Source organism: Chroicocephalus ridibundus, chromosome 4 (genome assembly GCF_963924245.1).
Source record: "Chroicocephalus ridibundus chromosome 4, bChrRid1.1, whole genome shotgun sequence".
NCBI classification, from domain to species: domain Eukaryota; kingdom Metazoa; phylum Chordata; class Aves; order Charadriiformes; family Laridae; genus Chroicocephalus; species Chroicocephalus ridibundus.
This window is the reverse complement of record NC_086287.1, coordinates 47,967,165-47,980,285: the sequence shown is the minus strand read 5'-3', so window position 1 is coordinate 47,980,285 and position 13,121 is coordinate 47,967,165. Positions and strand designations below refer to the sequence as shown.

General features: G+C 41.4%; 1 protein-coding gene across 2 annotated transcripts; it reads left to right on the top strand.

Moving 5' to 3' along the window:
* Nucleotides 1-1,144: 1,144 nt before the first annotated feature.
* On the top strand, nucleotides 1,145-11,599 carry LOC134514561 (astacin-like metalloendopeptidase). 2 transcript variants are annotated; one of them, XM_063332532.1, is made up of 13 exons: nucleotides 1,145-1,258; nucleotides 1,490-1,514; nucleotides 3,804-3,820; nucleotides 4,535-4,559; nucleotides 5,415-5,486; nucleotides 6,491-6,625; nucleotides 7,312-7,429; nucleotides 8,214-8,392; nucleotides 8,519-8,603; nucleotides 8,972-9,099; nucleotides 9,640-9,755; nucleotides 10,190-10,415; nucleotides 11,368-11,599. In XM_063332532.1, exons 1-13 carry the CDS (start codon nucleotides 1,190-1,192, stop codon nucleotides 11,400-11,402), a joined length of 1,230 nt encoding a protein of 409 aa, XP_063188602.1. In that variant the 5' UTR covers nucleotides 1,145-1,189; the 3' UTR covers nucleotides 11,403-11,599. The 2 variants fall into 2 exon arrangements, with proteins under 2 accessions (XP_063188602.1, XP_063188603.1); XM_063332533.1 differs by lacking the exons at nucleotides 1,145-1,258; nucleotides 3,804-3,820 and having other exon boundaries at nucleotides 1,493-1,514.
* The last annotated feature ends 1,522 nt before the right edge of the window (nucleotides 11,600-13,121 follow it).

Below are 13,121 nucleotides of genomic sequence, written 5' to 3'. Positions count from 1 at the left end.
TGTAACTCCTAGTCTTGACTGAGAATGACTTGGAAACAAATAGGTGGAAAGCCCTCTGGTGATTCCTGATTCATTCATCAACATGAATAACTTCTAGAACATCTTATCCAATACAGAAAGAAGAAATACCAGTGTAAGTGGGTTTAAAAACTTACTCTGAGGGTACCTGAGTACTGGCATGATCTAGAGACAGGATCTGTACATTCTACAACTCAGTTTCCTTGCATGGAAAATGCACTCCGACGCAAATCAAGTGTGTATCAGAGACCAGACTATTCCGCAGCTACAGCACCTACGGCAAATGGTTCACCAGGCAGAGCGTCGCTGCGAGAAGAGGTTGCAACAAGAGGTTGCCACGACAAGAAGCTCAGTGGTTGCAGGTTTACCTCCTTTTTCTTGCTAGGTCTGCTCACTGCATCCTACATCCGCTTCTGGCCAGGGGCACTCGAGCAAGCAGCAGATCTGTTAACCACTCTCAAAATGAGTAAGTGCTGCTTCTCCTGCTGCTGTCTTTTTTCCCCTCTCTGACTGCTGGTCACAAAGCTCACGAGGGCACCTACAACTATCAGACTGCCAGAAATTATGGAACACAGGAAATGTTCCTGATTTTACAAAACACCAGGAAATACAGAGGAGGAAACAAAAACTCTACTTATATAAACTGAGAATATGAAGGATATCTTCTCAGGGAAGACAGAGACACAACCTCACTGAGTAGTCATGTGTTGTATGCTCCAAAGCAACACAATGGCCTTCTGCGCTTTCTGTGACAATGAAAAAAATCACCTACCATCTGAAATCCCAACAATACAGCACTCTGGAAAGTTATGCGGGAACAAGGGCTTTCTAGGTGGCATCAGTCAAAGTGAACACTTCAGGAAAGATCCTCCAAGAAACAGAGGAAGTGCATGGCAGCACAAGCATGAGGCTGATCCAGCTCTAGAGAGCGACATGAATGACAGCGTGAAGACAAGGGATGCTATAGATCACAATGTCAGCAATAGCGCAGCGGCCAGGAGATGCCCAGAGGCTAAACTGGCTGTTGGGGCTGCAAAAGAAGTTCGCTTCCTGCTCAGATCCCCATTGGCTGGGGCAGGTTTTTTCAGCCCTGGCAGAGCAGGCTCTGCTGGTATATCTAGCGGCAGTGCTCCTGGGCAGGCAGAGATAAGCACACGCGCTGGTCTGGAGAATGGATCTGAAGATGTTCCTAATCTTCACTGCATTTCTGCTTCACCCTGCCCTGGGCTTCCCTATTCAGGTGAGAGCTGTTCCATGCAACTGTGCTCCATCTTCCAATGACCTGTTCTTCCTGGAGTGAAGCTGTTGAGACCCATTTTGATAAATTTCCTGCAAGAAAAATATTAGTAATTTAATAATATATAAAGCCAATCTAATGATTTACTTCCTCCCTTTGGCCTGATTTTGATTCTATTGCTGCTGCATTTATGAGCTATGGAAGAATAATGCCTTTTACCTATTGGTTTTGCAGGAGAACTATGAAAACAGCACAACAAGTAAGTAGGATTTATACTGTATTTTAAAGGCAACTGTTTATTCCTGACTGTGTATCACAAGCTTTGTTGGTGTGTGAGTAAAGCATGTGAAAGCGCTGACTGTCAGGCCTTTTGAATAAGGCCATGTTTCCTTATTTGTTATTGGGCTGAGTGCAGATGTGTTTTCACACAAATGTGCTTTACACATACTTTTGGGGTATGGTTTGTTAGGTTAATTTAGATGTGCTTTCACAGGCTCAAAAATAAAATTTTAATAAGACATTGTGATACCTTTCCATTAAGTTGAGTGTTACAAAAAGACCGCTACGCATTTGCCTCCTTGCCTACCTTAGTGCAGCAGTAAGAGAAAGGGAGTCAGAAAGCTTTGCTTTGTGCTGGGATAGAAAACAAATAGTACAGGCTTAGATGAACAGCTTTTGTCAACTCACAAAATAGAAGGAGGTAATTGCAGACCTCCAGAGAAGGCCAATGGAAATAAATAAATCTGTAGGTAGACTTTAACTACAGCAAGAAACTGCCAGGTCGGGGGTGATGTGATGTGTTGTGTGAGATGAAGAGGCCTTGGAAAAATTTGCTTGACAGAGTCAGAGCAAGTGAAGTGGCTAATGAAAACTGACCAGTTCTTCTTTTGAGCTGTCATTTATGGCATGTCAGCAAAGGGACATCGTAAAATTACCACTCAGTGTATTTAGAGCCAGCAGAGGGACACGCTTGCTCGAGTTAAAAGTAGTCAGCCGCTGGGACTCAAAGTTGCAGGGTTACTGGGACAAATGTATACAAGGAGCTTTAATTTACCATTGTTACTGCTTTCTGTGTCTTTTGAGTCATCTTTCAATATTTACAGTGCAGGGAAAACGTGAACTGTATCATTTTGAAAGCTGTATCATACCAGATGTTCATTCGATCAAGGGCATGGCAGATGCCTTTTGTGATGCCTCATTTGGGTTTTAAAAAGGTGTTGCAGGCTTTATATGCCTAGGAATCGGAGACTAATTTCCACTGACTTTGACTAGTCAATTAATCTAGTGCCTCTTGGGTGCATGAATTCTGAATCCAGTCGACCCATCTCAGCAATGTGCTTCCCTGCAGAATTTTTTTAGATGCCATGGATCTCATTGATGTAGCTGGTGGGATGTAAATGAACTTTTCTATAATAAACCACTATCATTACAGTGGACTTCCATCACCATATGACCGAAGTAACAGTCTGGAAAGACAACCTGAGGCCTTTTTGGCTCAATAAAAGCAATTCTGTTGCAGGTTCTAGGTAGATTCTGAATAGGAGGAAGTCCCCTCAGTACGTTTGGGCAATAACCACTGTGAAAAGGGAAAGGTGCTAAAAAGTGTGACAGCACTTGGCACGTCTTCTATTGAGAAAATATGGTCAAAAAGATAAGGAACACGGATAGGCTTAGAAATAAGAACTATTTGCATAAGTGTTCTCTGTGTCAGTGTTGGATAGGAAAAAAAAGTTATGCCTTTATATTTTGACAAGGAAGAGTGCAATTATTGGCAAACTGGAAGAGATTGCTAGAAAGGCTTGCAGCATATCCATCATACTTAAGAACAGGTCAAACAAACTGTGGTCAGGGATAACACAGATAAAACCGTTTTTGCCTTGGGGAAAGCAGACAAACCGGATGACCTCTGGAGGTCTTTGCAATTTCTAAACTTTTATGGTATTATAACAATGAAATTTCTGCTCAGAAATTTATACATGAGATCATATTTTCATTTCCATGTTTGTATCTAGAAAGTGACATTTAGTAGAAATCAAAAGAGACCACACTAGAAAAACACCTTAGGACTCAGAATGGTTCCAAGCTGCGGTGAGGTACATACTGAAGCTGAGATTATTTGCCTCATGCTAAATTATAGCCTTCATCCCATTTTATAACTTTACTCTTTGACTCTGTGAAACCAGAGAGGATTGTTGAGCTGGTTAGCCTGCACCTGTTGCAGTGAAATCTAGCCTATTTTTGTCCTGAGTTTCCTTTGCCATTTTCCACACTGAAGCTGATGAAATGCTTTGTTGATTCTTAGATGGTAAATGACCAGGATTCTGTCCTTCAGCACAATCTACTAGGAATTTTCATAACTGTTTTTCTCAATGTCAGTTTAATTTCTGTGCCTATGCGTCAGTTGGTGCACCCTGTTCCCCTCCAAGCAAAGGGACCTGCCAAAGGCATTCCCATTGCTGAGGAGGCCCATACTATTGAACACTGTGAAGTTGCACTCAGAATCTAATTGACCCTTTTTGCTTGTCTTTTTCTTCCTTGCATTCTGCAGCAACAGAACCTACTGAGGTAAGGACAGCTAAATCAGCTCTTTTCATCACTTTGGGGTTCAGCATTGTGGAAAGTGAGGTTGAGACTCAGGTACTCCACCTGTATCTCCATCTCTGCAGGAAAATCTCAGATCATAAGTGTAACAGAGGGAGCAGTTTTCATTCCTATTCCACTTATTGCTCCACAATGTCCAGATATAGCCCACATCCCGGGAAGCTTTTGCCTTCTCTGCGGTCATGGAGGAAACTCAAATTCGCTTTTTATTTATACAAGGCAAGGGAAGTATGGCAATCTGTTTTGCTACAGACATGACCCCCACGGCTGGGTACCAGCCCCACAGTTCCCTAGAAGCAGTACCATGGCCTTTCACCACTGTGTTGTGAGGTGAGGGAGGACTTTGTCGGCAATTTCATCAGCCTTGCACTTCTACTAGCAGGGACATAAATAAAGCTGGAAGATCTGAAACTTACTCCACACTTCAAATTGCATTTCCAGAGTGTCCTATGCTGATTGCCTTTATGATGTCCATATTTGCCAAGACATCAAAGAAGAATACCTACCACACCATGGTACTTCTTTACACATAGCACAGTATATAAAAGCTGGAGACTGCAGTGGTGAAAGATACTTTCAGTGACAGCCTGGAGACTTTTGATCCTTTGCATGTTATATTATTTAATATTTATGTTATAATATAAAATGTGAGATAATACTCATGCATCATTCTTGCAGGTTACTACACAAGAGGATATATACGGTATGTATTAATCTTAAGGAATAAATTTTAAATGAATGCACTCATCATAATATTTCATGGAAAACAGAGTCTCTTGGTTTTGGCCAATGCTTGGCCTTGCTAAAAACCTCAGCTGTTACTTTTGCTAAAAATAGCTCTGCTTAGATAATGCCCTGACTTACGTCACTTCCAAAGGTTACAGAAAGCACAGAGGCCATGCGCTTGTGCTTTTTATTGATGTCAAGACTTCTTGCATAATGCTCGGAGTTGCCTGACTCTCCTTGCAAGGCCTAGGAGTCCCTGATGCTGGGACATCAGTCTGACCCATGGAATAGGAGTGCAGTTCCTATTTCATTGGTTTCAAGGTTTTTTCAAGAGGTCAGCATGCCCAGCAGCAAACAGCAGGACTGCTCTCCATCCTTTTCTGCTCCTGGTGCCTTACGTTGGGGGTTGGGAGTGAACTGTTCCTGCAGAAGGAAACCTGTGCTGTCTGAGTGCACAGAGGGAGCCATGCAGCCAGCTGGCCACTGGAGTGGGACAATACAGACTTACGAAAGTCAAAGGTACAGGCCTTGAAATGCAATGGCTAGGGAGGCGGGGAGGTGGGGGGAAGCAAAGAGGGAAAGAGAAAATGGCTCTTGGGACTGGATTAATGCCAAAATAACCGCAGCTGGAAGGTTCACAAGACCGTGACACTGAGGAAATACCTACATGACTGAACACTATGCCAGTCCCTAAATAGGTTCTGTAAGTTTTACATGCATCTCTGTAATCAGGACCTGATCTAAGTGAGCTCCTGGAAACTCATCCAATTAAAAATCAGGATTCGTATTTTCCCTGTGAACGAGAAAGTGATACTCTTGTATTTCTGCACAGAATCTCCATCGCCTACAGAGACCTACTCTGAGGATGAAGTTATTTTTAACAGAATTCTGAAAGTTAACAAAGGTAATGCCAGCAAAGCCCTACTTATAATGGGTCTCCCTGTTGCTTTTTGGGAGTGATATGGGAGGTACAATGTCTTACCACAATCTGTGCAAATATTTCTCCCATCTTACACACCATCATGTAAGAGATGGCAAGAGACAGGCCACTGGGACTACTGCATGGTCTGCTGAAGCCCCATGGTGTCTCAAATCTATAGTGTCTTTACTGAAGATACCAAGTGTGGAGGCAACTGAACTGTCCAGGCAGTTGCCTCAGCTTTATCTCTCTATACCTTTGTCATTCTTTGGACATAAAAAGAGAAGCTGGATATCTGGATGCTTTATTATTTAACTGCCTTTTTCTTGAATGCAAGCATTGCTTGCATTAAGTCATCATACGGCTTTGTAATGCAGACTCCTAGATAAGCTGTGGTCAGTTCTACACTCCTGCTCCCTGCTCCAGACTTCCTGTTCCTTGATTCTTCCAAACATTCCCTGTTTGTAAGCTTACCTTTCTCACATTTTCTCCTTCAACAATCATTCAAGAAGCTTTGCTGCTGTCTGTAGAAATGGACACCAAACATTCCTGCAGTCTCTAGACAGCACTCCTCTTTTTGATTTGCTTGCCCTCTTGGGTTTCCTTATTTGCACCTCCTGCCTTTGCCCAGCACCCTTCCTCGGCACATGTTTGATGCCGTTCATTCAATGTCACGTGATGGATGATGAGATAGTATCAAAGTACAGCATCCCTCTCACTACCGCAACTGCTTTCAGTCATTCCCTGTCTTGCCTCAACTCCATCCAACAGAGCTGGAGCTTCTAACCTCTCCTCTTAGCTAAAGAACACAGCAGCAAAGACAGGGAAGCAGATAATGTCCATCTAGCCCAATAGTCCATTTCTCATGCCAGCCAGGAGCAGATGCTTAGGGAAAAATAGAAAAGGAGGATGAGTAGGGAGTGACACTTTTCCAAATGTGCTTAGCAACTGTCCAGCAATCTATTTCCATGCTTTCTCTCTCACCACAGACAGCTCTCAGTACTTGCAAGAAGGTGACATAGCTCCACAAAGGAGACGCAGTGCCATCAACTGTCGCCATTGCAATTGGCCCCAGTCCAGCGATGGGATTGTTCGTGTTCCCTATGTCTTGGATCCTACTTACGGTGGGTGCAAATTTTTATTGTTATATTTTTTAATATTTTTTAATTTGATTTTATCCAATAAGCTTCAGGTAGAAACATACTTCTAGTGGCCAAAAAAATAGCTGATTAAATCAATTCTGAGGATTTACTTGTGCTGTGCAAGCACAGATGAATTGTAAATTGCAAAGACCTGAACGGGAAAAAGAAAAGAGATCAAATTTCCTTGAGATGAGATCAAATTCCCTTGAGATGTTTGCATCCATGATGTTTTGGTCTGGTCTTTTGGAGACAAGATATTGATCATTCCTTCTAATGGTAGCTGCCAGAATACCTGCCTTTATAAGTTGCATGCCTGTTGCAATGTGGTTCCAATGGCCTTCTTTTCACTAGCAAAATAGCTTCACAAAGCTGTCTCCAAGTGTCCAATCAGAAGATACATCAACAATCGCCACTATAATTTAAAACAAGTAGTTGAGAAAAAAAGGCTCCCACCTGAATCCATTTGGACAAATACCTGGATAAAGAGGATCTTGTGCCAGGCTACTAATATCTTAAATGAAATTAATTACTGAACAAAAAGCAAGAACGATCATGGGCTAATGTTTCTGTCCCCCATTTACCCTGTTTTTGAGCACACCTAAGTAAGATTTTAATGTCACGTGCCATTGTCATTGTGTGACTCCCAAAATTAACCCTTTCTTCTCCAGAGGAGAGCCACATAAAGGGGATTCATGATGCCATGGCAGAATTTGAAACACTGACTTGTATTAATTTTGTGAAGCGCAAGACAGAACGTGACTACCTCAGCATTAAATCTGCCGATGGGTGAGTTGAATGACAAATTAACAAGTTATTTCTAGATTGTATTTTAGTTCTTCACTACAGTCATTCTGTGTGACCTTAGAGAGGAAAGAGGAATGGATTTATTGAAGAAACTTTCTTTTATCACAGTGCCAAGGTATCTTCCTTGGATACCTTGCTAGTGCAAGGACTCAGAAGTTACATCAGGGGCTCACTGAAGACACTGAAGTGATGCAGGTCATTGGAAAGAAGCATTAAAGTGGAAAGAATATCTAAGCTCATGTTTTCTATGTGGTATAATGCACATTGAGCACAGTATATAACAGATTACTGTAGGTCTTACTTGCACAGGCAAAACCAATTTCAACTTATGAAATAAACAGTTATCTGAAACACACAGTTGGCTGTCAAGGTCAGAATTAGAGCCTATGAGACAATTGTTCAACACCCATTAGCTTGAAAGTGCTATTCATCTTAGCTCCAGCTCTCATGCAGTGTTCAGTATTTTGGGGAAAAAATAAAGTTAGTTATTTCTAAGGAGTTAAAGTCACTGTGTACAAAAAGTCAGAATGTAGGAGCCTCCGTGCTAATGAAGGTATTCCAGGAAGCTTTAGTAATGACCATACAGTTTGTCATTTTCTACACCATGATCAGGTTTGCCCTTCTGTAGACTCTGCGTATCGCAGTGGACAGGAAGGAATCCTTCCACTTCCACAAGACATGTGTGCAGCAAGGTTCTCTGTACTGTCCCTTTGCCTGCCTGACAATAAAAATCCCATAAGTCTTCTGTTGGTGTTCAATGTCTCAGCTGCTGGTCCAACTACGGGAAAGTAGGAGGTGGACAGACTGTCTCTGTGATGAAAGGAGGCTGCATGTGGAAGGGAATAATTCAACATGAACTGGACCATGCTCTGGGCTTTTTGCATGAACATTCTCGAAGTGACAGGGATAAACATGTAAAGATCATGTGGGACTACATCAGTCCGGGTAAGTACCTTTGAACTCCTCAATGTAGAAAGTGGTGTAGACACATCCTACTGTTCCCAGCTCTTCCTTCTTCCCTGAAGGGAGTAAATAGGAAGCATACTCTAAGTACAATATCATATATTACAGCTGACCGATCAGACTTCAAGAAGTTTGAAAACTCCAACAACCTGGGTCTTCCGTATGACTATTCCTCAGTAATGCACTATGGCCCGTAAGTAGCAGCATGGCATTGCTTTCGTTGGAACTCAAATCTTACACTAGAATTATTTTCTATAATAACTCCCTCCTAACTAAGAAAAACAGCATAAATCAGCCCAGACAAGCCATTCCCTAAGATTAATTCATTATGCTTTAGCTTTCCATTAAGAAGCCATTCACAGCTGAGCTTGGGAGCAAATGAGGGCATCTTGAGATTGAGACTACTTACTGCTGGACATCTTAATCACATCTATTTTAACAGCACTGTTGATCACAACAACAAATTGTGTACAATTCTTGTTCTCCCTCCAAAGCATGCCATTAAATTCTGAAAGAAGAAATTGTACTTAAAGAACGTAATTTTTCATGTTTTTTTTGCAGATACACTTTCTCTAATACCACTGGGAAAGCAACTATTGTACCAATTCCTGATGAATCAGTACCTATTGGACAGAGGCAGGGACTGAGCAACTTGGACGTGGCCAAAATCAACAAACTTTACAATTGCAGTAAGTATCTCAAAGCCATCCTTTCATCTACTCGGATCCTTCACAGAGATGTTTGGGTGCGCTGCAGAGGCAGCAGTTTCTCAAAGACTGTGAGGCTGTTCTCCGAAACTAATGGTATCCGTTAGGGTTACTCTGGGAGAGAATGCAAAGGTGAAGCTGGAGGCACATTGTGATTAGCGACAAAATGCTTTCTGCTTCCAAATTAAATCAAACGCATTCACTATTGGCATAGGTGGCTGCTGTGCGACTGGCCTAACTGCGTACCATGTTGTACGCTTCACTGTAGTAATTTGGTTTCTTATAGCTCAGTAGACAACTATAAACCCCACAAAGAGCCAGACATCTCTGTTCCTCATTGCAGTTTGTATTTAAGATCTGAGCCAACATGATTCTTCATTTTAATCAAGATGTACCAGTACTCTGAAATGAATGCTGGCAGATCAGAAAATCGAGACCAGTCCATTCGGAAGAGGTTGCAATTGTAAATAAGTGGAAGCTTCTGCAAGCCTGGTGCTGAAGCAACTATTGTTTCTTTCTCAGGTCGATGCAGCACCATTCTCGACGCAGCATCTGGATCACTGAGATCTGACAACTACCCAAGAAATTACTCAGATAACACCAACTGTGTCTGGCTCATCCGAACTCGATCCAGAAAGGTAATCACAGGTTAATAGTGGTCTCGGAATATGTCTGAACTTAATTCTTTCTATGTTAAGCATTTTGTGCTTTGTCTGTATGCCAGTTGCCAGATAAGATCTTATCCATGGGAGACATTTCAGACTAGTCTCTACTTCTTCTTCATGTCCTTAAGCTAGGTATGGGCAAAGACAATTGCAGAGCATGCAGTTTTGGAAAACCTCCATATGTTGGGCTTCAGGTTTGCAAAATCAAGACAAAGGAGTCTGAGCACAGGAGCATTCAGTCACAGGCCCATTAGGTCTGAACCCTCCAGCTTCAGGGGATGAGAGGCAAGAGCGGGTGAGAAGTTCCAGTTTGGGCTTGGCTACAGTTTAGATTCTGTATTAAAGGACACTCCATGAAAGAAGTCTCATACATGTATATTAAAGGCTAGTTTTCTCTTCCCTTACAGATCTCCCTGCACTTTCAAGCCTTTGAGCTGCAAACAACCCGAGGCTGTCAGGGTGATTACGTTAAAGTTTATGATGGATCCAGCAAGTCTTCTGCAGTTCTAATGGACAAGACCTGTGGATCAAAGTTACCCAATGACGTAGTTGCTTCTAGTAATCTCATGCTCGTAGAGTTTGTCACAGATGGTGCTGATACAGCTTCTGGTTTCCAAGCAATCTTTACTTCCGGTAAGTCTGAGAACAAGGAGAATAGCAAAGAAAAACAATCTGTGCCAAATCATCCTTTCTCTTCACAGAGGAAAAACATTGTTTGAGGAACTGCTCTCTACAAGGGCCATCACTTCCTACCCTGCTTTTGATATAATGGATCAGTCCTACACTGGTACCATTTATTCATTCAGGCAGATGGTGTTAGCCAGGTGATTCACTGTTTGCCTTGCTTCTCAGATATAAGCCATTCCAAAGCATGTGCCACTAAGGGTAACATCAATTTAATGTTCCTCCTAGTGTTACTAGAAAGCAAATAAATCCTAATGCAGTATTTAAATATATTGCTTCTCTGAAAAAGATGTAGTTTTTAATCTCACAGTTCAGAGGGTGAAACGGATCTATGGTGAACCACATCACCCAGCCCCATGACAAGAAGAGAGGCAGTATTTCCATGATCAGGATCCCTGGAACGTATCCATTTTCTTCAGTCCGATTTAATTAAGAATTAAGGCCACAACTATACAATTAAGTTACCACAGGCTTCCAAGTTAGCGTATATCAGCTGGAATAAAGAAATGCCTGTGTGCGTATCTGTAGCCTACGGCAACTGTACGGTAGTGCATCTTGCCTTGGTATGAAAGAAAGATCAGCTGTGTCATATGCCCTTGTATTTGCCATAGGATAAGAACAAGCACAAAGAGTTTGCATAAATCCACTAAATGCAGTAGCTTTTTATGCCCAAACCAAAACAGCTATTTTGCATTGTCTCTATGTAGTAACTCTTTCTGTCCATTGTAGCTATGGAAGGAATGAAGAATAAGAAACCTCCCCATGCCACTTTGATGTGTCAACAACTATAAAACAATCCTCATTGTCAGATAAAATGTGATTTAACATTTACATACTTTAGAGATACTACAGTTTGTTCAGAGAGCTCTGAAAGCTAAATATTCTCTCATTTCACTTACAGAGAGGACCCGAAGAAAACCTGGCATCCACAACTGACTTAATGAAGAAGAACCTATTCTGTGAACATTGAAATCATGTGTTTCCTACTTTGCTCCTATCCTGGCTTGGATCAGTGTGAAATTTAATTCTATTAAGAATCGAAGTTTTCATCTTCCTAAGAAAGTTTATTCCACAAGCCATATAAATGTATGAATTCTATACATCCAGTGTGCTCCTCCTTTTGTCTGCACAGTTAAGTTATTACCTCTTTCTATTTAACAATTAAATAAAAAGCTTCATAAAAAAAAAATTTATTTTCTGGTACATATATATACACACTATCAATGTGATGTTACTTCTTAGCCCCTTTCATTCAGCCACAGGGGTATCTCTTAGGTATATCCCTGATATCATAGGTTTAGTTAGTTGGCTGAAGAGACCAGCTCTGAACTTCACATACTCATTTCATGATCTTCATGGTCTTGACCATGAAAGTCTTAGATACAGATTCTTTTCCCAGCCTAACATTCAAGCTTCCAAAAATGACAACTCCCTGTTATGGTTTGAAGAACCCACAACAATTTATTGTCATTTAAACAATTATCCGATTGCCCAATAACTCCTCCCAGAAAGGGGAATCGGAAAAAACAAGGAAACATGAGGGTTGAAATACAAACAGATTTAATAGAATAATACTAAATAATTAATATTAATAATACTAAAGAACCAGTATTGATCCCAATACCAATATAAAATGCACAATGATTATACTCACCCAATTATGTCAGTAGAAAACTGTGCACTCCCAGCAGTGGACAGCAGAAGTTGGACATTGTGAGCGCTACGGCTTTGGGAGGAAGGGAAGGGCTCAGGGGTCTGGCACCAGGGCAAGAAGTTCTCAGGATTGCAGCCATCATAGCAGAGAGAAACTCCTCAGCAAACTTTCTAATTTATATTGAATGTGAAGTTCATGGTATGAAATAACCCCGTTGGCCAGCGTGGGTCAAGTGCCCAGGTCTTGCTCCTCCTCATCCCTGCATCTGGCAAGGCTTGAAAACGAAGACCTTGAAACCCACATACCACATACAATAGCTGCCTGTAAAGTAAATATTTTCACAACTTCAGACACTAGAGTCTTAAAAAAATGCAGTTTTCCTAAGCATTAGAAGAGACCTTACTGGAAAGTAAAATTACTGAAAGAGAAATTAATCCTGTGTCACTCAAACCAGGACACTCCCTTAACAATCCTGTTACATCCTTAAATCACAAGAAAGATGGACAAGACAAAGCAGTTGCCAATAAAGGACTGGTACTTCCTGTTGCAGCTTTGCTTGTACAGGTCTGGTAGGCAGGGGACAGCTAAGGGTGCTTGTCTATCCACAAGCCATTTTTTATCCACAGATATGGTTAAGCCTATCACAGGACAAAAGATGGACTAGATAATGCTGCTAGAATTCACGCACAACTTCAGTTTTTCAGGGAAGAAATTTTTTTGCCAGGCAAGAAGCTTAACTCTCCTCTTCCGACTCACCTCGGTAATTAATACTTGTATGTTTAGGTCTGAAAAAAGCAAATAGTTTTCCTGTTCCTGCTCTGTAACACTAGGAACTTTGGAATTTTTCTTGTAGAAACACATTTCTAAAAAGAACAGTGGCAAATTAATTTGAATCTCAGAGTAAAATTCATACAGCAAATGACAAACTCTTAATTTATATTCTTTTGTTAAAGGAGGCACCAAAAAGACTTAATTTGCAAGAATATCCTCGAAGCCCTGTC

Bases quoted from the DNA above. Each gene is read 5' to 3' on its own strand.
- LOC134514561 (XM_063332532.1), top strand. From the start codon at position 1,190: ATGGATCTGAAGATGTTCCTAATCTTCACTGCATTTCTGCTTCACCCT. The intron at 4,560-5,414 runs GTATGTATTAAT...ATTTCTGCACAG, and splicing joins TACACAAGAGGATATATACG to AATCTCCATCGCCTACAGAG. The intron at 9,756-10,189 runs GTAATCACAGGT...CTTCCCTTACAG, and splicing joins TCCGAACTCGATCCAGAAAG to ATCTCCCTGCACTTTCAAGC.